General features: G+C 41.3%; 2 protein-coding genes across 7 annotated transcripts in view; both read left to right on the forward strand.

The window, feature by feature from the left end:
• Positions 1 to 22,917, forward strand: part of caskin1 (CASK interacting protein 1) — a 122,797-nt gene that overhangs the window by 54,873 nt on the left and 45,007 nt on the right. For all 6 annotated transcript variants that reach the window (XM_085402953.1, XM_085402952.1, XM_085402954.1 and 3 more), the window contains exon 2: positions 10,532 to 10,583. In XM_085402953.1, the coding sequence (XP_085259079.1) occupies positions 10,532 to 10,583 (52 nt within the window). The remainder of the gene's footprint in view (positions 1 to 10,531; positions 10,584 to 22,917) is intronic.
• LOC146670826 (uncharacterized) overlaps positions 7,278 to 22,917 on the forward strand; it is a 411,199-nt gene continuing 395,559 nt past the window's right edge. Inside the window, exon 1 of the mRNA XM_085402959.1 lies at positions 7,278 to 7,373. The gene's annotated coding sequence lies outside the window, so the exon portion shown is untranslated. The remainder of the gene's footprint in view (positions 7,374 to 22,917) is intronic.

The raw sequence follows: 22,917 nt of genomic DNA on the forward strand, positions 1-22,917 counted from the left end.
TCAATATTTTACTATAATACTCCTTTCTACATACACGTATAATATTGGTCAACTTATTTTTGTATTTTTTATATTTATTTTCAGCTTCTTTTGTTCTTTGTTTTAGGTATTCCCTATAGAGTGTATTTTTCTTTTTACATGCATTTTGTAAACCCTTAGTGAGCCATGGTCTATCTGAATATTTGTGCTTTCTGTTGTATTTTATTGTTGGACAGTTTTTATCGTACAACTCCATGAATATTCTTAAAAATATGCCATATGCAATATCAATATCAGCTTCTTTGTACACCTTGTCCCAGTCCTGATTTAATAGAGCGTTCTTAAATGCATTCATAGTTTCTTCTGTCCTTACACGTCTGTATCTCAGTTGTTCTTCATGCTGATTTTTCTTATAATTAGTGTCATAAACTGCAAAAACTGGTAGGTGATCACTGATGTCATTAATTAATATTCCGCTCACAATGTTGTTTTCCATATTGTTAGTGAAAATATTGTCAAGTAAGGTGGCACAATGTGGTGTAATTCTGCTAGGCCTGGTTATTTTAGGATGTAAACTCAAACTGTACATAGTGTTTAGGAATTCGTCGCTCATTTTATGCTTTTTTGGATTCAACAGGTCAATATTAAAATCACCACAGATAAACATAACTTTTTGATTTGTTTTAGAGAATATTTCCTCTATGAAGTCATTAAATACTTGAATACTAGAGCCAGGTGTTCTATATATACAGCTAATTATTACATTTTTCTCTTTTTCCTTACAAATTTCAATTGTTATACATTCTAGTAAATTATCAGTTACAGTTGTCATACTTTCTACCACCTTGTAGTTTAGGTTTTTATCCACATACACAGCTACTCCCCCTCCACTCTTGTTCCTTCTATTTACAAAATTCACTTCATATCCCTCCAGTCCAAAGTCCATTCCTTTCTCCGCATTGATCCATGTTTCAGAGATGGCAATAATTCCAAATGGATTTGTCAACTCATTTAGATATTCCTTTATATTGTTGAAGTTGGCATACAGACTTCTGCTATTAAAATGGATTATTGATCATTTATTTTCCGTGTTGATGGTGTGCTTAAACTGTTCATCAGTGAAGTAGCAGCAGTTACAGCTGATGTTGTAGAAGAAATTATTTTCCGGGTCTATATCCTTTTCTAAGTCTAGAACATTATGGTCTGTGTATCGAAATGTTCTCAGTTCCAGATTATCATAAAGAGAATTCCAATGAGTCATGTTGATATTGTTGCCGGATGCAGATGAAGTTCTTTTGGACTGTGCCATGTGTTGTGTTGTGTGTCACGTCACATGTGTATTCATACCTCCAGAGTAAGTTGACCTCAGTATTTGTCCAGCTCTTCCATATTTCTGATGACCAACACTTTGGCTTGTTCCGGTGTTCCATTGAGTTTAATGAATACTTTGCAGTTGGTGGTCCATGTATTTTGAATTTTTCCCTGTTTCTTCAAGTAACGTGCTTTCCTGGCAATGTCCGCATTTCTTTTTATCAGATGTTCGTTCATGAAGACATCGGATCCTTTCAGTTTCCTTCCTTGTTTTAACAGTGCTGTTTTCTGTTTTCTGTTTGCAAATCTCACAATGATGGCTGGTTTGTCACTGTCATTTTTTCGGGGTAGAGGGTGGCAAGCCTCAATGTTGTTATAATCCACTTCCACACCTTTGGACCGTAGAAAGGTAACCACTTGATGCTCCGTGGAGTTGACATCTTCCTCTCCTGGCCCTCCTACATTGTCAGTGGCGACCGCCCGGGCGTATGACCGGGGTTTGTTACCTCAAGGTGTTTTATATTGTAGGTAAAGACTCTACAATAACAAGCATTATGAGCAAGAACTTGGCAAGCGTGAGAAGGCAAAACCCTCTTTTAACAGGAAGAAAGTGAAGGCAAAATAAAAAATAAAAATAATGGCTAATATATTGGAATATCGCATTTTTAAATCAACAAATATTGGTACCAGAATCTGATATCGGTAGGACTCTATATCCTTCCCACAGGCTGCAATAAGCTTAGACAGACAAAATGACTTGCTTTCATTATCAGTCCGAAAAGATGAACAGCTGCATTAGGAAATTTGATTAAAAGCCTGTGGACATATAAATCCAAGAGGATAAGTTAATCACGACCTCAAAGGAACATTCAGATAACATCCAATCATAGCACTTAAAAGTCTGCAGAAAAAAACTTTGTAGAAAGAGCCTAAAATATACGAACATGAAAGTGTGCAAGGACCTTTCCATCTCCACATGATGAGATAAAAATATATCAGCCCGTCATCACTGCCCAACAATGCATCACGTGTACCACTAAGAAAAACCAGTGTTAACTTAAAATATCAATGATGGTGTTTCACAGGACATAAACCTTTCATGGTTTTGTGTACATTGTGGTAAACATACTTACTGTCACTTATTGCTGTTGCAAAGTCAGCCCGCGCACAGCTCAGAGCAAGTTAAAAAAATACCACATACTGTACATGCTTTCCCTTAAATGAACAAAAACTGAACATTTTATAATTACAGGACAGTGAATGAAGTACACAGGAACTCACCATCCGGCTTAGTTAAGATCAAACTAGACTGTATGTGGGCCACAATGTAAAACGAGTTTGACTTCTCTGCTCTACAGGCTTCAGTTAGCATGTTAAATGTTAAAGGTCATGACAGTACAATTAGAAGACTGAACAAGTATGGCTTGTTTGGAAGAAAAGTCTTTACTCTAAAAAGAACAGAGCAGCACGACTTAAGTTTGCAAAGGTGCATCTGAACAAATCACAAGACTCCCAGAATGACGTCCTTTGGATAGATGAGACTGGAGTAGAGAGGCACAGCGCCACCTTTGGCAAAAACTGAACCCAGCATAGTCAAGATGCAGGGGTGATGATTTGAGCTTCTCATGCAGCCATAGGACCTGGGCATCCAGCTGTTGAGTTGACCATGAAGTCCTCTGTATACCAAAGTATTCTGGAGTCAGATGTGAGGCTGAAACAACAGAATGGCTGAAAAAGAAAAGATTCAGTGATGGCCCAGTGCTCATGCTGCGGTGGGACCTTTAGAAAGCTGTGCATAAACACATGCCTGCAAATACTAGGAACAAAACTGTTCAAAGGTCAGGTAAGGGACATTTCATGGGTTAAATGTAGCATTTAAACAAGTTAGGGGAAGTTACTCTGACACGGTAAAACGCTCCTGATTTGATTTTTCTGGGTAAATGTTTAAGAAAGAATAAGAGTCCACCTTCATAATGCATGAAGGCATACCGTGCTCCAACATCTGCCAGTGTAATTTACATGCTGCAGCTGAAAAATGGAGAGAGGAAAGGCGATTCACTGACACAGCAGAGAAGTGCTGTTCCCTTTCTCATTGGTGAGCCTGTGGGGAAGAATGTGAGAGAAGAAAGCAGGAAAGAGGAAAAGGTGAAGGAAAAAGTGGGACAGATCGATCAGGGCCAAGACAACAGGTCTGCTCTCAGAGACAGAACGACTGTTCTCCATCCTCAAAGGGGACAGAAATATGCAGAGAGAAGAAACAAAGAGCCAAAGACAACTAGTTAGCAGAGCTAGTGAAGCTGCCTTTTCTTCAGCAAACAACTATTTTATGTAATAGAACAATAAATGGCATTGCCTAAAAGTAATCTTTACACTAGGCACAGTCTTTCCCAGGACAGATATTACATAAGTGAACACATAAAGAGAAAAGCAGTGACACGGTTCGCTTTCCTTTCCCATGATGATAGCATCGGTCCCTTTTTGCCACAGGCAAGAAAACAGAGGATCAGCAGACTGAGAATAATCCTCTCTAAGAACAACAGCCTCTTCTTTTAGCTGCACCAACTGTGTTTAATATTAGCCATATGAATAAATCCAACCTTTTTGAGCATGCACCTTCTCGCCGGCATGTATAATTTAAAGGAGCCACAGTGCCTTTCAGCTCTCATTGACCTTTCACCTTTACACAAGCCTGCTAAAGGGAAGCAGCCCAGTTAACATCAGGACCTGAGAAGGATTGCAGAGGTAGAAGGCTTTTAAATTAACTTTGGGTTCATCCTATAGGGTGTATATAAACGATGGATGTGAACTCCATAGGTTTGTAATCCCTAATATTACTGTTTCCTGTCATGTTGGTTTTTGGAGCCAGAGACGAGTACATGTGGATACAGGGCAGAGTGCTACGATGTCGGCTAGTGCCAGCATGCTAGGTCACCTTTAGCGATGACCAATCTGGTGCAATGGAAAGATGCTAGTTTTTCAAGTTTCAGGTAAAACACTGATTAAATGCTACAATTTTACTCAATAAGAGTGAAGCAAAAACTTCGTAGATGCTGTGTACCACAAATTAAGGCAGATATTTGTCATATAATTATATTAAAATACCCTAAACAGAAAAAAACACCAATGAACCTGAGTTATTGGAGCAACAAGCTGTGCCCTAGTAGTATTTAAATGAAACCCTCTGTACAGTTGGTATGAGATGGGAAACTCTCCATAGATACAAAAATAATTGTTCGTGTTAGACTATGAGTGTAATTGTATGGCTATAAATTCGGGCATCTAAACATGGGAGCCAACGGACTCATTTTTTGGAGCCGGCCTCCAGTGGTCACTCCAGGAATTGCAGTTTTTGGCACTTGCCTCAAGCTTACAAATAGCTTAAACAGTCCAAGTACAAACAAACAGTTTGCCGTTCTTAAACCCACTTCTTTATATTAGATGTATTTTATGTCTTTTCTCTTTTTGAGCCTTTTTAATTGACTTCGCAATAACAGATTGTAGTTCACAGTTTTTCAGCCTCCAGCAGTTTCAGAGAAGTTTTGCCTCTGAAGCTAGAATAAACTCAGAATTGAATCAGCTGGTGAGCAGCAATTTTCTGTGGTGCTGTATTCTTTAATATTCCATGTAGGTTTACACTGCAGGTCCGGTCTTTCCCTCAGGCAGGTCTTGGTTGGTAAAATACAGGAAACACCTATTGCTGAGAAGGAAAACTGATGGTTTTGTTGTTCGCTCTTATTAATAAAGCTTGTTTGAATGCATGTGTGTCAGTAAGCATAGCAAGGAGATACACATAAAACATTAGAGAAATTTTTGTGTCGTGTGTCTGAAACACAGTAAGCGATATATTGGATTTTCAAATCAACAAATATTGGTGATGCCAAAGATCCTGACAAAGTTTCCAAATGTGATCTTTTGAAAGTGAGACTGCTCTCTCAAAAGATCACTATATTCAAATCTCTAAGATGCCAGCGGCTTTGTTAGAATAGCAGTATTCAGCACTCCAAGTATGACAGAGAGTTGGTCCATCTTATATAACGGTAGCTCAGTGAATGTGGAGTCCTGAGCTGTTTTCGGCTGGGTGACTTCACATTATACACACACACATGCAGACTAGGCATGGACAGTAGTAGTCGTGACAGTTTTTTACATGTGGTTTCACATTTGGAAAATCTGTATATGTTTTTCTCTAAAGAGCTTTAGCCTTGCTGCAAGCACATCTGCAAGCCACTTTGCAACCCACCTCCAGGTGGAGGTGGGTTGACAACTTTCATGCAGTTTTTGTCTTAGTCATATCGTTTGTCCTTGATACCTGCTCTGTTTTGTGCTCGGATGTTGCTCCTCCTTTCCCAGAACTGTTTTGACTACAGTAGTCCTGACTGTAGTAGCCCTTTATGTAGTCTGACAGTAAAAATGCTGAATTATTAATGCCTCATCATGTGTCGCTATGAGTGTAGACTCTGCTGAACCGACTTATTTTTCATTGTCACTTTCCTGAATGCTGTTGGAGATCCTTAATGTTGTTTTCAGATAGCTTTTTCCCCCCAATATTCATTATGACAAATTTTCAGCCCAAATTCTGGACACAAAAGGCCTCAGTTCACTCACAATTTTGCTGCTGATGCTCAACATACTAGCAAGGAGGCAGGCCAACCAATTTGTTTAGATGTAAATGGAAAAACACATTTATTCTTTTTTCTTTTTTTGCATGCATGTTGAAGAAAAACTGCTCTTTTGATTTCTTCTATTTTTGGTTAATAGTCCTGTAAATCGTGATCCATGAGTTAAAGCAGTAGACATGTGGCAGTACAAGCGTTAAGTGTTTGGTGGTTCCTTTTTTTGTTACCTTTCCAAAACCCCTAGCATGCTAGCATGTTCATCTAGCTATGACATTCTCGTATGACATGCCTGGTAACAAATCCAAGAGTTGCTTTTTGTGTGTTTCCTTTTCATAGTCTTCCTCTTTATCCAGTGAAAAATGTGGCAAATTTGGTTACCTATTGTACCTTAAAATCCTGTAGTTACTTGTTTTTGTTAAACATGGATAGAATCACGAATATACTATAAACTGACAGCAGATGTGTTCTGATCATTTCCAGTCCTGTATTCGGGGTTTCATTGTTTGATGGGACCTCATAGGTGAACCTTTACCCTTTAAAAGCATTGCATGGTCTTTTCTAGGGATGGGTACCGGTGTCCGGTGCCATGATGGCACCGGTTCTGACATAAACGGTAGTAACCAGACCGAAAAGCAGCGCACATTTCGGTGCTTTATTTCGGTGCTTTTTTTTCCTGAGCTGTGATACACTTCTAGCCAATCATTTTACGTTTCCGAGGATAGTAGGCGGGTCCAGGTACGTACGTTCTTTTAGAGCAGAGCTACAGATTAAAAATGTCCAAGGCGAAGCGGTCAAAAGTCTGGCTGTACTTCACAGCAAAATATGCAAACTCAGCAGCAACAAGTGCTTTAAGCTGATACTGTGATACTGTCAAAGGAGGTAACACCTCGAAACTGATGAAACACATGGCGACGCATAGCGTTTTTTTTAAAAGCCCAGAAATGCACCGTATTTGATAGCTTGCTGCCAGACCTCACACCGAGCGCATCTACTGCGGGTGTGGTGCCTGTTATCGGACCCGGAGTTAGCAACATCCCCCAAAAACCCGAAGAGGAGAGTCCTGGCCCCTAGCCCTGCCAGTGTAGCAGAAATGATGAGGATGATGATGCAGCAGCAGCCGTTCTTCTCTGCGTGAGTAGCTTCATGTTGTTCGTGTGTAATTTACGTTGAGTAGGCTAACCACGTTATTGCATTAATGCATGTAAGGTGAACTAGCAAACATCATCATAGCTACATGCGGCTGTCTTCTTGTTTGATGGCAGATGCTCCCTTCACCCTGGCCAGAAGGGCTAAAATGACCAAAGAAGAAGTGGAAAACAGTTAAACATGAGAGGTTTTGGACAAAGTTTATGTTTTTTCCATTGATTAAGCACTGCTTCCAGCCAAGAGTGATACCATATATGCCCCATAGCTGCAGGAAAGGCTAACATTGTTATCTTTTTACAAAAAAACAGCTGAACATGAGAGGTTTTTGGACCAATTTTGTGTTCTCCATTCTTTAAGCACCGGTTTGAGCACCGGCACCGTTTCAAAAGTACCGATTTGGCACCGGTATTGGATAAAACCTAAACGATACCCATCCCTAGTCTTTTCTTTTGGAGCACTTGGGCTTGTTCACCATTTAAATTAATTTTTTTTAAGTCTACTTGTGTAGATAGTAACCTCAACATTCCTGAGTCTAGTTGATGTAAATGTCAACAACTGAAGATGCTCACAACTGGCTTTTTCAGCACATTGTTGTTCGGTCATCAAGTAAGAAATCCGATTTTGTGTTTTTAAACAGCTTATGGAGCTAACGTTAGCTTAATCGACAAGCTAGCTGTAATAAAGAAACTAGAGCTTGAGGCAACGGGTCTCCAGCTAATAAGAAAGAGCAGTATATAGCAGGCCCCCAAAAAGTTGATTCTGTTCATCTGGACTAAAGTTTTAAAAAAATTTAAAACGGATGAACAGAATAACTTTCCTGACCTGGATGACTGAGCGCGCGTCAAGATATATCCAGATGGCGTTTTCCTATAACTTTGGTCTGTCTCAAAGACTTTGTTCTTTTATGGGGAGAAGCCGGTGATTGTTCAGTGTTTATCAGGAAAATTTTAAAAAGTGAGCTTTATGCGTTTTCTCTGGCCTCTTTGAACTTTTTGAACTTCACCATACTTTAGTATTTATGTAAGTTAGCGGAAATATATCAGGTTTTATTGTACACACACACACACACACACACACACACACACACACACACACACACACACACACACACACACACACACAGGATGTACATTGTGCCTTTGAAAGCTCCTGTATTTAAAAAAAAAAAGTGAATTCCTGCATTTAAGTGGCCAGAAATAGCCTGTTAGGAAATCAATGTTCCTCTCCCAGTGGTGCTGGGAGCTGTCTCCCCTACAATAGAGGGACTGTCCTGTTTCCTGCACCCTAGAGGGGGTGTGCGTGTGTGTTTGTGGAAAGAGCAAAAATGTGAGAGAGAAAGAAGGGAGCGTGCAAGCTCATCCTTGCTGTGCCTCAGTTCTGCACCATCAGCTAATAAGAGACATAAAAACAAAGGGCAGAAAATGAAAAATAATGAGGTTGAAAGTAGCAGTTGTGCTTGTAGATTTAGTGCAGCATTAAACTTGTATGCATGCGTGTGGATGTGCATGTGTGTGCCTGCATGTGCTGCACCCCTGCAGCTGAGCTACACCCCGCCACAGCATGCATGGATCTGCATCTGTTATTTCAAGCCAGTAATTGTGTATCTGTGTGTGTTTACAATGAACTTGACCTAAATCTGGACGTTCCACAGTGCCATCGCCACAATAGTTGGTTTGAATTCTCCTGTTGGGAAGACTCATGTTGTGTGTTTTGAAACCAGATGTGATGAGTGTGCGATGGACTAACCGGCTGAGAGGAACTGTGTTCCTCGGCTAGCAACTTGTGACTGTCAGGTTTTAAGCCTCTAAGCATTTCCTGATTTATCCCCTGTGATTGACTGTGATTGTGACAAAAATACACAAAATGAACTCAGTGGTTTGTTCAGTGTGGCTTGAAACCAGTGAATGGGCCCACAAAGTTCACACCATATCAAGACTTTTTGCCAGCCAAGGAGTCGCCCCCTGCTGGCCCTTAAAAACAATGCAAGTTTAAGGTACTCCCTCATTGTCTCTGCAACATGAGGATCGTTCCGCTCATTAGGGAGGCAAAACTATTAAAACGTGATTTTATTATTTTATTTCAGCTTTCTCTTTGTCAGTCTGGGGCAGCAAAGACAAACAGTGTAGATTTGAAACCGCTCGATTTTCAATAGAAAGATTTCTAGCATAGCATCATAGCTTCAGTTTGTACTTTTATAGTAAAACCCTGCACATAATTATAATAACTCATAACCGAGCCTGGTTTCATGCTGTATAGTTCATATCCTCAGTATTATCTGTACTTTATATGCCATGAGCAGGAGAGATCTGACATTCCAGTCTATGCTGCACACTTTTCCTAGTCGGGCTTGGTTATCTCCTGCACAGATTTAATGCACAGTCCTTATTGCAGCTACACCGTGTGGATTCAAATGTGCTGTGTTGAAATGTAAAAAAAGTCAGAAGCCAAGAACCTGCATCTCATGCTGAACATAACATCCAGTTCTGCTGATTTCCAACTTCTCATTTTTATTTTTGGACTCTATTAGAGTAGCTTTGCATGAGTCACCATTTAAAATAATCCTTATTTGTTTTATAGTGGGACCTGGGAGCCTTTATAGTTCATCCTCTGTCTGAAACAAGCAGTTTTGGCTTTTTAAGGCCGTCCTCTCTTAAAGGCATCTTTCTTCTCATTGGCTACCCGTTGTGACTTCGGAGTGACGTCTTTTATATGTCATTTTTGGGCGTCCAATCTTGGTCCACTGGAGGGGTTGTCGTGGACGTCTTATACATTTAAGACGTTGTTTTTATGCTGCTTCTCTAGATTCTGTAGTCCCGTGGTTCCAACATGTCCTCCACCCTCTGGAAACATGATAAACAGTTACATGTGAAGGATGTCTGCAGACCCATATGGAAAAGATGTATATAAATCTTATAAAGTTTGTATCTGTCTTGTGTGAAACTTGTATGAAAAGCATACAAGAGTAAAAACAGATATAAGATCCCTTGAAAAATTATGTAAATGAAACTTGTATGTTTTGGATACTTACTAAAACAATATATGAAAGTAATGAGAAAGTGGCCACTTTCATGAGTAAATCATAGAAGTTTTTACTGTTTGTCACATTACCTAAATTCACACACATGAGCGAGCATGCTCTGAATGGTGTAAATATTTAGAATGACAGACACGTAGGGTGCTGTCACCATGGGGGGCTGGACTCAAAGTAATGGCACTCTTTCATGCAAACAGCAGGTGAGGAAATGTGATGGCAGTTTGCCTCATAATGAGATCTTTGCTTCCGTTTGGTGGAAATGAGTGAGGGGAAAAGTGGAAAATGCTGTTTCTGGCTTCAGGAATGAATGAACCGTTCCTCTAGAGCACAATATTGTTGCAATCATAAACGTTAAATATTGCTCATAACAAGGTACTGATGGGCTTTTGCTATCATATTTGAGGGCTGCAAAAATCCACTCATGCTCCCTCTTTTTGTCTTTCAGAGCTCCTCGGGTCTGCAAAGAAAGTGAATGTCAACTTCCAGGATACAGATGGGTGAGTTACCCTCCTTTTCTTCTTCCATATATCATGTCTCCATCCCATCTGTACCCATCCCAGGCCAGCTTCCCCCCTCCTTTCTCCTGCTTAACAGCATCCCGAAGCAGCATTATCATAGTGCTTTTACTTCTCTCTTTACAGTATTAAAAGCTGGGGGATTAGCCCATATACCACTCAGCTCAGAATGTCGTGTTTATTTATGCGTGTGAGAGTATTAAAGGCATGATATTAGGTATTACATCTAAGCACTTTCACCTCTTTGCTCCCATTTTGTCATTGAAAGCATCGCGTGCGCCCAGTACGCGGCTACGGGCCCGTCGGCTCTCATTGGGGAGCCGCCACTTGAAATCCACCAGACGATGGTAAATCAAAACTGCAAACAGAACTGTGGCCCACTTCCATGCAATCTGGTGTGTTATGTAACGGAACAATTTGGAGAGACAGACTTTTGTTTCTTTGACAAAAGGCTGGGGAGACATAAAAAAGGGATTCTCAGTGTGAAAAATCAGGTGATTTGTTGTCTGCAGGCTACAACTGGCGAGAAATCAAAGTGAGTGGCAGCTCACACAGACAGGTGGAGGAAAGGAGGGCCAAAAAAAAAGTCAGGGGTTGATATGGCCGTCATTAAACAGGCTGTGGAGACGACTTACATCACTTTAACGCAATCTAGTGGAAATGCAGTGCAATGATGTTGTTGTTTTTCCCCGTGTTTCACATATGGATCATATTGCAGTCTGAAGGTTAACGCTAAACTCATCGTGCAGTTTATTCTCAGTCGTCCTTGGTTGGTTTGTGGCTGTTTCTTCTGCGAGTATTTCGAAGAGAAATGAAGCCGTGGCTGATCTGGGATTCTGGCTCAGCATAATGTGACAGAAGTGAAGTCTGTTTCAAAAATGCTTCTCATCGTTTTCATAAACTTAATGGTATTTCTTTCATTTGATTTTATAGACCTGATATTACATGTTTGATCTTTAAGTATGTTTTAGCGTCAGTGTGTAAAAGGTGCTTTAGAGTAATGACAACTTAATGTGTTAAAAATTGAAAGTTAAATAGATAAAACTGATAAAATTTCACTTCAATCAAAAGTCAGGGTTCTCCTGGGAACACATAAAACTTTAAAAGTGATTTTATGCTCTATGTCTCACCACAGTTTAATACCAGAGGTCTACAGAGAGGTCTGGTACCTGTTTGCATCCTGATATGATTTGTAAAACTCTACAAACATGGTTTTAGTTTGTCATTATGGGTTATTGTTCTGAAGTTGAAGGGAAAAGAATCCAGAGTTGCTACATTTTAACCTCCAGCTCTATACAGCTTCATCTTTGTCTGTAATAGAGTAGCTTTGCATGATTAGTTGTCCGAAATAATCCCCTTATATCTTCCAATAGGTCTTGGTGTCCCTCAGAGACCATGCAGTTTTAGTTCCATTCCCTGTAAGCTATCTCTCTTCTGATTGGCTGTCCCTTGCAACCAAAACATTTATTTTAATTTGAATAGTGGGTGGAGCTTCTGTGCTCGCAGCCAGAGTTGTATGCCTGAGGTGACCGTATTGGGGATGTGGGCTGAGCTTTTGGCTCATTTGTACCTGCAATGATCCCTTGATTTAATGGTCATGTTTAATATGAAATCCACCACGGTTTATATACCTTATGTCATATACAGCAGCGGTCCCCAGGCCCCGGACTGGTACCGGGCCGTGAGTCATTTGGTACCAGGCCGCAAGAGTTGAGGCTCGGGTGTGAAATTTATGGTTTTCAGGGTTTTCATCCCGTGTTGTAGTTGTGTGTCTTATTTTGAAATAAATATTTACGTGTTACCATAGCGACCAGAGAGTATTAAGGGGCAGAGAGGAGGACGTTACTCTCAATGTTGTTGGCGCATTTCAGGAGGACGCTGCTAATAAAGTTACACAATTACACCATGGATTCGTGTTTATTATTACATGTACAATATACCACAGTTTTTGTCTTGGTCGTATCATTTTTTTTGTGTTTTATTTATCTGCGACATCTTAAAGGCCGGTCCGTGAAATATTGTCTGACATTAAACCGGTCTGTGGCACAAAAAAGGTCGGGGACCGCTGATATACGGGATCACATTTATGGTGCAGTAACCTGTAAACAGCAGAGGGCTTAGATTCTGCATCAAATGCTACCAATTTCAGTGCTCTTGCAGGCTTCTTAAACCCTTCAGCAGACTGTTTCAGACTGTTCTTGCTTCATCCGGTTGTTCAGTGATGACGCGACGAATCCTACTTCCGGGCCTAAAGTAGTCTGTGTTTAATATGGCTTTTGTGTTGTTAACATGTTCAATGTTATGTATTTTCTTCTATTTGATCTCAAAAAGCTCCTGAAACAGTCAGTGATCACTGTTGACCTCCCTCGGCTTTTATTACCACTAATCATTTATTTAAGCTCAGTTTTTAAAACCTTAGGATGTAACTACAGCCCAGCCCATGCAGCAGTATATGAATGACTAACCTCGTATTGTGGATGGATTATCTCAGTTGTTCTCCTGGCTGAAGTTTGGTCCTTTTACAGCATCCTGCCATGCGATTACATTTGTTCCTGACCACCGAGAACACTCACGGTAACTTTTATCGAGTGGAAAAAAAGTTAGCTTGTTTATATTATGCTAACATAGCTGTGTCGCTAGCGGTCACGTAGCACATCATTATATACCAGCTAGCCCAACTTCAGTAACCCTACAAACGTCACTGCTGTTTAGTTTTCTGTCTTCATTTATGCTGGAAGTGATAGCAGAGCTGTACGTTTGAATTTGTTTCCAAAACCCCGCAGTCAGGACATGCTATATTGTATTTGGATAGAAGCTAGCGAGCTAACTCCCTGCTAACTTCTAACTCCGTTAAATGTCATAAATTCCGTTTTCATGGATGCCTGGATGTTAAACTCAATTGTTACACCTGGTAGAGCAGAACGCTGATCATTTTATTAAAGATGAAAGACTTTAGACAGTTTTTCAACTCTCAGTAATGCACAGTGATCGTTTGATATATGGACCTGCAGCAGAGTTTAGACCCAGACACGGCTAGTGACGTCAGACTTAACGACCGGATAGTGTCAAGAATGCTATGGAGCAAGACAAACTGCATTTAGGCACTCATCTAGAAGAAATTCTCCAGACCTTCTTAGGCAGAACAGATTATGAGAGAACTATTTTTCTTCATCCGGATCAGTCATAGGACAGAGGGTGTTTCGTACTGTTCAGGCTGTGCAGCCCCTTGAGGCAAGCCTGTGATCTGACATATTGAGCTATACAAATAAAGCTGACTTGACCCGTCACCCTTTATAAACATGCCAAAGGACCTATCCAACAATGACATGTACATTGCAGTGAAATAACTAAAACCATGCAAAAATAAAAAGGAAGCAACATTTTTATCAGATATATCTGTGCAGTTGTCTTATAAAAATCACTTATACTCAAGTTTTCCATTCAAGCCTGGTTATGTGAAACAAAATACTGACTTTAACTAGTTTGATTACAATAAATTTTCTCCTGTACGTTTGTTACATGAGTACAATGTAAAATGCTGAATTTAATGGAATATGGTTAAATGAAAATTACTTGATTAATATACATTCAGTTTATAACAAGCACATTTTCCTTAAAGATTTGTCACGGTCCTGGGTCTCCTGACCCAGCGTTTTTAGTTCTTTGTGATTTTTGTATTATTGTACTTGTGTGTGATTTATTCTATGGCTTCTAGTTTTGATCCCTTGCCCTTCATGTCTCTCTGTGTCCCCTCTGTTCTGTGTAATTGTGTCTTTGCATGTTTGAGTTTCTTGTTTTCTGTCACTCTGCATTGTGCATTATGTTCTCATGGTTGGTTTTTTGTTACTCTCTCTAGTCTAGTCTCTTGTGTTCCCAGCTGAGTATTTCCCTGTGTATTTTGGTTCTTAGACCTCTGCCTTATGGTTTATGTCTCTGTATTTCTTAGTTGCTGTCTCCACTGTGTCAAGTTCGCGTCTCTGTGTGATACTTCCTGTTTTACTTTGATGGTCCGTGTCTCATGTGAATGCGTCCTGCTTTGCTTGTCTCGTCAGTCCTGATTTCTCCCAGCTGTGCCCTCCTTCTGTGTCTCATTCCCCTCGTTACTTCCCAGTGTATTTAAACCCTGTGTTTCTCTGAGTCAGTGTCGCGTCGTCCCTCATGCTGTGTGTGGATCTCCCTGTAGTTCTTAGTTTGTGGCTTCCCAGTTTAGTTTAGTTTGTATGTTTGTTTTACCGGCAAATAAAGCTGTGTTTTGAGTTCATTCCCTCGAGTCTGAGTCCTGCATTTTGGGTCCAACTCCCGCCTGCCGCACAGCGATTCATGACAAGATTAGCTGCATGAATAAATAAACCATTGCTTTAAGGCAGACATTCGTCAAATGAGTGTCCCAAACGGCATACTGTAAATCCCCTGCTAGCACCTTTTTGCACTTCACAACAATCAATGATGGTAAAAAAAAACCACAGCGTCATCTGAAACACACTTCCAAGAAAACAACAAAGGAGAGACGTTATGATATTCTTTCTATGTCTTCTCTTTGTTGTGTTACAGTTATGTTTGAGTTGGGTTTAATGAGGGTTGTAAAGGATTGTGCCGAGGTGGAAATGCAGGCTGCAGGTGCATGTTATTGGGCCGTCAGAATGCGACGGCCATGAAACGATCAGTAAATCAACTTTAAATTCTCCCGGTGACTCACTTCACCCTCATTCACATGCTAGCTTTCTATTCCTCCTTTCTAATATGCACCCTCGCCTGTGAATCATATCCAACAATTCTTGTGTTACTAACAGAACCACAAAAAAACGTAGCCGACCCCTGATGGGAATCAAGAAATTGATAGAAAATTAGCCAAGCTAGCGAGGCTGCTGCAGGAGTGTCTTCGATGTGCATTCTTTCAGATGCATGAACTGCTAACTAAAGTTAGGTTATATCTCTCAGTGCATCCCAACGTGTTACTCTTGGTGGAAATGACAGTAGGTGGAACACTTGCATGGATCTAGATAATTCTGGACTGTATTTGAGAGCCACTTAGTCATTTTTAAATAAAACAATGCTTCCTAAACCAAAACAGGAAACTACATTTTTACATTGAGCCCTACTCCCTGTGATTAACACTCTTCTCATAGAGCTGAGAGGATTGTACTACCAGAAAGCAACATTGCAGAGATTGAGGATAGCTAAGTATCCTGGAATCCCACAGGCAAATGGTAATCAGGAAGAGGCCGCTGGGAAAGCTGCAACCACCAAATGCCAACAGGGTGTAAGGGAATGCCTGAAGAGTCTGTTGAATGGGAAGAACAAGATCAGGACAATTAGCACCTATGCCCTGCTGGTGGTTAGATACCCTCTGGGATGAAAGGGTGGCCAAAGGAGGAGATGGACCAATGACATCAAGACAAGGAAGCACCTGACCATGCATGGAGGGTTTTATTCCAAGTCCAGCATCCTGAGACTGTAGCGGAAGGAAGGAGGCCAAAGACTGGTGAGTGTCACAACCACTATCCAACATAAAACAATAAAGGTCCATGTGTACATCAGGAAGATGGCCATAAGTGATTGTGTGCTTCGTGAATACTTCAGGCAGCAGAAACCAGAGGAAAGACAGGAGTAAGAAGGGGAGCCATCATGGAAGAAATGCATGGAATAGCAGCTGATATCGATAAATAATATCAGCGGCTGGACTGAAAGACAGCACAGAAGCACTAATCACAGCAGCACAGGAACAAGCTCCTAGCACAAGATCCATAGAGGCTGGGTTTTGTCTGTGCAAGCGCAGGCTGTGTAAAGATGCCCCTGAGACAATCCAGCACATAACAGCAGGGTGCAAGATGCCAGCAGGCAGGGCATACATGGAACGCCATAACCAAGTGGCCGGCATAGTGTACAGGAACATCTGTGCCGAGTATGGCCTGGAAGTCCCGAGGTCAAACTGGGAGACGCTCCCCAGGGTGGTCAAGAATGACTGATCTAAGATCCTGTGAAATTTCCAGATATATATGGACAAACTAGTGATTGCTAACTAGCTAGAGAACATCTGAGCACTCAGGGCAGTGACCCCCAACCTTGGCAAGTGGCTCCAACTGATTCCAGGAACGACATCTGAGATCTCTGTCCAGAAGATTGTTGTCCTTGGAAGGGTGCAGGACCCTCTTGCTCCCAGCCCTTTGGTCGACGACCTGAGCTCGAACGATAAAGACTGGTCCGCATGGTGAGTGGGGAATTAACCTTCATGTATCCAGAGTACGTGGACCGATCGACCTTCTTATTTAAGTGATCTCTTGGGTATTTGTATTCTTGTACCATTTCCACCATGCCCTAACCTTGTGGAAAGAGGAGCAGTAGGAGTCCTGAATCTGTGGACTCCAACAGCAACCTAATTTTGCTTGTGGTTACATTTTTCCCCAAATGGCTCCAACGCCTGACCAACCAGTAAGTAAGACCACCCACAAGAGAGGCAGGGACTAACTTCTGAATACCAAAACTATGCGGTTTAAACAGTGGATCTCCAAGCATTTTTTCCTTTGTGTGCCACTCCTCTAGATTAGTTCTGGGCTGGAATCGTTTGCACATTGCAACTATAACCCAGCTCATTTTTGACTGATGCTGTAACAGAATCGCTTTGACTTCGCTGTACTTGTTTTAATTGATGTACACGACAATTCATCAGCATGTACTACTGTAAAAGAAAAAGAAATTAAACAGTTTAGCTCAAAAGACAAAGGGGACAAAAATGTAAATGCATGAGTGAACTTTAATTAAGTTAGAATGCAAGTATAAATATCAGCATTTGTACCAGGAGTTCCCACGAATCCTGAGCGCGCTTGTTTTTTGCTTCTCCTTCCACGGTGGTCCGTCTTTTTTCTGTCAGTCTGGCTCACTCACTGTCACTTCATCCATGATTGTCTACTTAATGCAGCAGGAAACAAGAGAAGATAGAAATGCAAATTCCTTGGAGCTCGACTCATGCCAGCTTCAGCTGGTGAGGATGATTTAAACTGAGCTAAAAAAGACTGCGAAGCGTGCGAAACACAGTGGCCTCTGCAAAGATAAAGATGAAGAGCAATCCTTGCAGAGCAGCGTTCCCACTCTGAGTGAAACTAAACAGTTTAATCTAATTAGTGTGTTATTGCCTGTTTGCCCCCTAATTCCTCTCACAGTAATGAGTACGGGTGATGCTAACACGGCTGGTATGAGGCGCAAATAACTCATGAATATTGTTTCTGAGAGAAATGTATGGGTCAGGATAAATATTGCACGTAATGAGTCTGCATAAACTGATTCACTTTAGATTCATTTGCTCCTCTTGGCAGCGGCTCGAAGACTCCTAATGAACTGCAAAAGAAGAAAGAAGAAGCTCGTGTCATAGCTGGCAACTTTCATCGTCAGTGCATGTGTACAAAACAACGTTTCCAGAGTGAAAATGGAGGCTGGTGTTGCACTGTGATGCTCGTCACTAGTTTGGTTATTTTTAGATATTTTGAAAACGGAGGAAATGAGAAATTAGAGCAAAGGCTTTTCACATGTGTACGATTGACACAAGCGACCTGACAACAACAAACCACTTACCGAGGATGAAGATTCCTCTTTATAAAGCCTGACAAGGAGATGTCCACTGAGACATGAGAGGACATTACAGAAGAGCTGCCATTATGTATTCACTGTAGTGGGTGTGTTTGTGCACGCGTAGAGGTTTGCTGTTGGAAAGTATCACAGAGGACGGGGGCTTTTCTGGAAATAAACACACTGAACATGCTACTTAAAGATATAAGGCCTAAAAACGCTACGATGAATTGGCTTTATTTACTTGGAGCTGGAACTAGAACAAGTCAAGTCAAATCAATACAAATGATTTAACCAAAAAGAGGTTAAATAATTTTATATGGAAGGACGAGCGCAGTATGCACCACCGGCAGGCAGAGGTGGCACCTTTGGTGCAAAAATACTATTTTATACTTGTCAAACTCTTATCTTTGGCATATTTAAAGCTTCATACAACGCGGTTAACGAATGACAACGTTTCACAGGTTAGAATTAAATGTCAATCATATTGATTTAACTTGTGTAATACTCTTGATATTTATAACTGAGTGATCTGTATATATTAGTGCTGTTTCTTAAATTTGTAAACTGGTATATATGTATTATTTAATTAGTTTAATCTGTTACTGTTACTGTCTTGGAGCAACTGTAACCAACATGTTAGGCAAGCTCCTCCTTTATTTCATTTTCACCTTTGTTGTCAAAGTCAGGTTAAACATCTGAGACGTGGTTAACAGGTAATCACATGCACTCAGTGTCACAGGGAGTGGTTTCACTGGTAAAAGAGGAGAATTGGGTTGGGTGGGTTTGCAGGATATCTAGAGCGAGCGGCCAGGTGAGTGTCCGGTGGAGAAGCTGGGCCGTGGATCACAGAAGACACAGGTAGACGGTCAGGTGAAGAATGGCGGCTCGAGCTGGTCCTTAAATACTGGCTCCGATGGTGATGATGATGATGATGATGACCTGCAGGTAAGATGAGCAAGAGCAGGAAAAAGGAACTCCGCCTAAGGAGGGAAACACCTGGATTTAGAGGCAGGAATGGAAAAACATTCCCCACGAAGTAGCAGCCAGCCTGGACCATGACCGACAAGAGCTAATAATTTCTCTGTACATAAAAAGGTAGGCTCGAAGGCAATTAAATGAATAGAGTGTGTGTGTGTGTGTGTGTGTGTGTGTGTGTGTGTGTGTGTGTGTGTGTGTGTGTGTGTGTGTGTTTCAGGAGGTAACCTACAGTGAGAGTTAGTAAAACTAAAGGTTTAACATGTCGAGCTTGTTTGGACATGTACACATAAACTAAGCACACGAGCAAACAGAGTTTATTTGTACAGGACTGGTTATTTAGAGAATAGCGGCTCTTTTCAGGTCAGGTCCATGGTGAACTGTACCACATTGGGAAGCAGCCACACGTTTTTCTCCCCTACTTTTAACTGGGTTGTGACCTAACCAGTGTGTGTGTGTGACTGTCATCTGTCAGCTAAGCCTGCTGCAATATTAATAGCCCACAGTGGGCCCACAACAGCACAGGTCCACTGGAAATTCTTCTCAGTCCTGGTAATTATGACAACGACAACGATTTCATTGCCCACAGCAGGCAGAGGAGCTGTTATAGAAGCAGCTCGTTGCCCAGTGGCTCGTTATTGTAGCTGCTGGTGGTTTTAGATTATTTGTGAATCTTCAGGAGCTGAAAATGAAGTAATCAGAGTATTAAAACAGCACATTCTTCTATTGAGAGGGATCACTATCTGTGTATGTGCTGAGCAATGACATTCTTACTTTGAGGACAACACACAAACAATAAATGCAATAAATAACTAAACTAAAAGAATAAAAAGCATAAATAAACAAAGCCGGTATTATGTACAGAAGGGTGTGCGCGGTGCGTTTAATGGCCTGAAAAAAGTAGGAGAAACTAAAGGACCCACACTTTCTGTACAGGCAACGTGACAGACATTGATTAGTAGACAACAGAGACACAGGACGGCGTGATATGTGAGCCAGGAGCTGGCAACAACACACGCACACACATTAACAGGTTTACATGCGGTTTGTCATAGACGCAGCTCGTCTGAACTGCGCGCCAGCAGACGGGAGAGACGAGTGACGAGACAGACTGGCGTCCTTCCTTTCTTCTCTCTCCTCAGTCCAGTGTGTGATTGTTGGAGCGGCGTGCTTCTCGGGAAAGCTTGACAGGCATAAGAAATGTCTCATTACTGAAAATGGGTCAACCCATGTGGCTTTACAGTGTGTGTGTGTGTGTGTGTGTGTGTGTGTGTGTGTGTGTGTGTGTGTGTGCGCGCGCGACAGGTGAAAAGGGCCGGTACGAGGCTCGCAGCAAAACTGCATGAACAGACTGTGTGTGCTTACAGGGCAGAGGAGTTATAAAGCTGATTTGGAGTAAAGGCATAAAAATGAAGAGAAGGAGGGAAAGAGACGCGTTCGTGAGGCTCATAGGAGAAAAATAAACAAACAGGCAGCAGGTGAAAACCCGAGATATTAAAGTGGCCTCCCTGGTGTCTGACATGGATGTAGGATATGGATTCAAGAACAGCGTGCAGTGTTGTCTTTGAGAGCGGGTTGTGGCTTGTGTTGTATTTGTCTTTAGCTGCTAGTGTTTTAAAGGGACACTCCAGCAGGATTTAGCCGTGTGGTAAATACAGAGCTGCAAACACATTACAAAATGTCAGTGTTGTATTTGGAAAGCATGTTTGGAGCCAGACCACACACAGAACTTTATTCAGCGTTGCAGTGACGTTACATCGATTTTTTGGACAACCTTTGTCTTTACACATTTACAGACGGAGCATCAGGATCTCAAAACTGCAAAAACCTTTCAAAAGAGAGAGAAGTACGACTTTGTGCTAATCTAAGATAACATATCAGAGAATGCAGAATAAATTGAAATGTTTGGAACGTGTTTGGTATTTCCAAATATCTCCCTTTGTTTCCATGTCTATAAGCACACCATCACTACTCAAAGACAGACAGGTGCCTCCATAGTATGAAGAGTGTAGCATAACTGGGTGCACAGTTGTTGCTGGAGGACTTTGGGGCTCAGGAACTGGAAGCAAAAGATGGAAACAGTGGAGAAAAAGAGTTCAAAGAGATGAGGCAGCGAGGAACACCCTGGAGAGGAAGGATGAGGCTGCAGAGAGACGTCGTATCAGCTGCTGAGAGTGAGACAGACGAGGGTTTGGTTTAAATGAGGAAGAATAACAGGAGAAGTGTATGAATATTTCATGGAAGGTTTTACTAGAGTACTTGCCAAAACCAAGGGCTTCCCTCCCCCTAAACCCCACTGACACAGTCTTGAGACCCACACACACACAGACACACACATTTCCTTCCGGCTCAGCCTATTGCAGCATTATGTAAGACTATCCTTTTTTAACCCTGCAGTTAAACACGAATGGAAGAAGACGAGTCGCTGCGGAGATGCAGAGGATGATGACACAGCTTGTTGTCGATGCACACGCCTCACACGGCCACATCCAGAAAGCTTGTCTTTAAAAAGATGTGAATTTCCAGTTTTGTTTCCTTTTTTTTTTGTTTTTTTGGCTGTCCCGTTTGGCTCTTTTGCATCAGAATTGTTGTCTAAAGGCAAAGAAAGATGCCCAACGGATTTACTTTACCAAATTGACCATCCCAGCCTTGCCGTAATGGTCCATTTGATTCACCTTTTATTGTTTATTTTATTTTCACTTACTGAATACGGGACAGACTTGACTGGGGGAAAGAAGGGGAGAAAGAAAGAGGGAAAGAGAAACAGCTGAGAAGAGGGACGGGGGAGAAGGGCAAAAGACAAAAACCAACAGAACGGGCAGAGAAAAAAAATGCATATATCAATCACCTGGATCACCTGCTGAGAAAGAAAAAAGAAAGCAAGCAGAAGAGAACAAGAGTAATAGAATAAACAACATCACAATGATATATGGGAATATGACAGTAAATACTAAATATTAAACATTATTGTGCAGCACATAAGATCAACAGAACACAGTGTGCTTTGAGGTAGGAGCCAAAAAGGGTGTAGTTTGTGGGTGTGATCACCCGTGTGTACACCTGTGAGCATGGACGCGCTTGTTTTTTGTTTTTTAAAAGGTTCCTTCATGTAATGATCTGCTAGAGGTCAGTTTTGTTTCCTGTTTCCTGTCCTTTGTTCTGTCTACAGACGACTGTCGTCACTTTGGTTTTTGTGTTATTTCAGTGGTGCTGCTTTCCTTTAGTCCCCAGCTTCAACCTCATAATTTGCATTTACATTTATGATTTCTTTCTGCGACATCATTAAATGCGATACACCCACAAACAAATCTCCAACTACGAGACGAGTTCTTGTGGAGGAAGATGTAAGAGTGACAGACGTGTGCACAAACCTGTAGACAGAAAATGTTCCTTTGTTTTCTTTTTGTTTTGTTAATGATTTCACAGGTGCACCTTGTGTGTATTGTTATTTGGCCTTTTTAATGGTGATATATTGCATCATTTATCCAGACTGAGGTCAAGGACACCCCATAGAGCCGGGAGAGCTGAAAACATGAGGACCCATTGATTTGTGTTATCAGGCAGAGAACGCTGCTTTTACTTTTCTCCTGAACAGAAAAAAACAGACACATTTTAATAGAAAAAGAGCATCTTTAAAACAAATGAGAGGATGTAGTCTGTTACATAATTACCAGTCAGTGAAGCGCCAACTGGAGGTAAAACTCTGGAATCTGGAAATGCTTTATATTGTTATTGGAGTCTCTCTCAGCCCTTTTTATTCACATGTAAGTGCGCATAC

Source organism: Rhamphochromis longiceps, linkage group LG4 (genome assembly GCF_057381845.1).
Source record: "Rhamphochromis longiceps isolate RC_006_pf linkage group LG4, R_longiceps_female_GT1.1, whole genome shotgun sequence".
Classification (NCBI taxonomy): Eukaryota; Metazoa; Chordata; class Actinopteri; order Cichliformes; family Cichlidae; genus Rhamphochromis; species Rhamphochromis longiceps.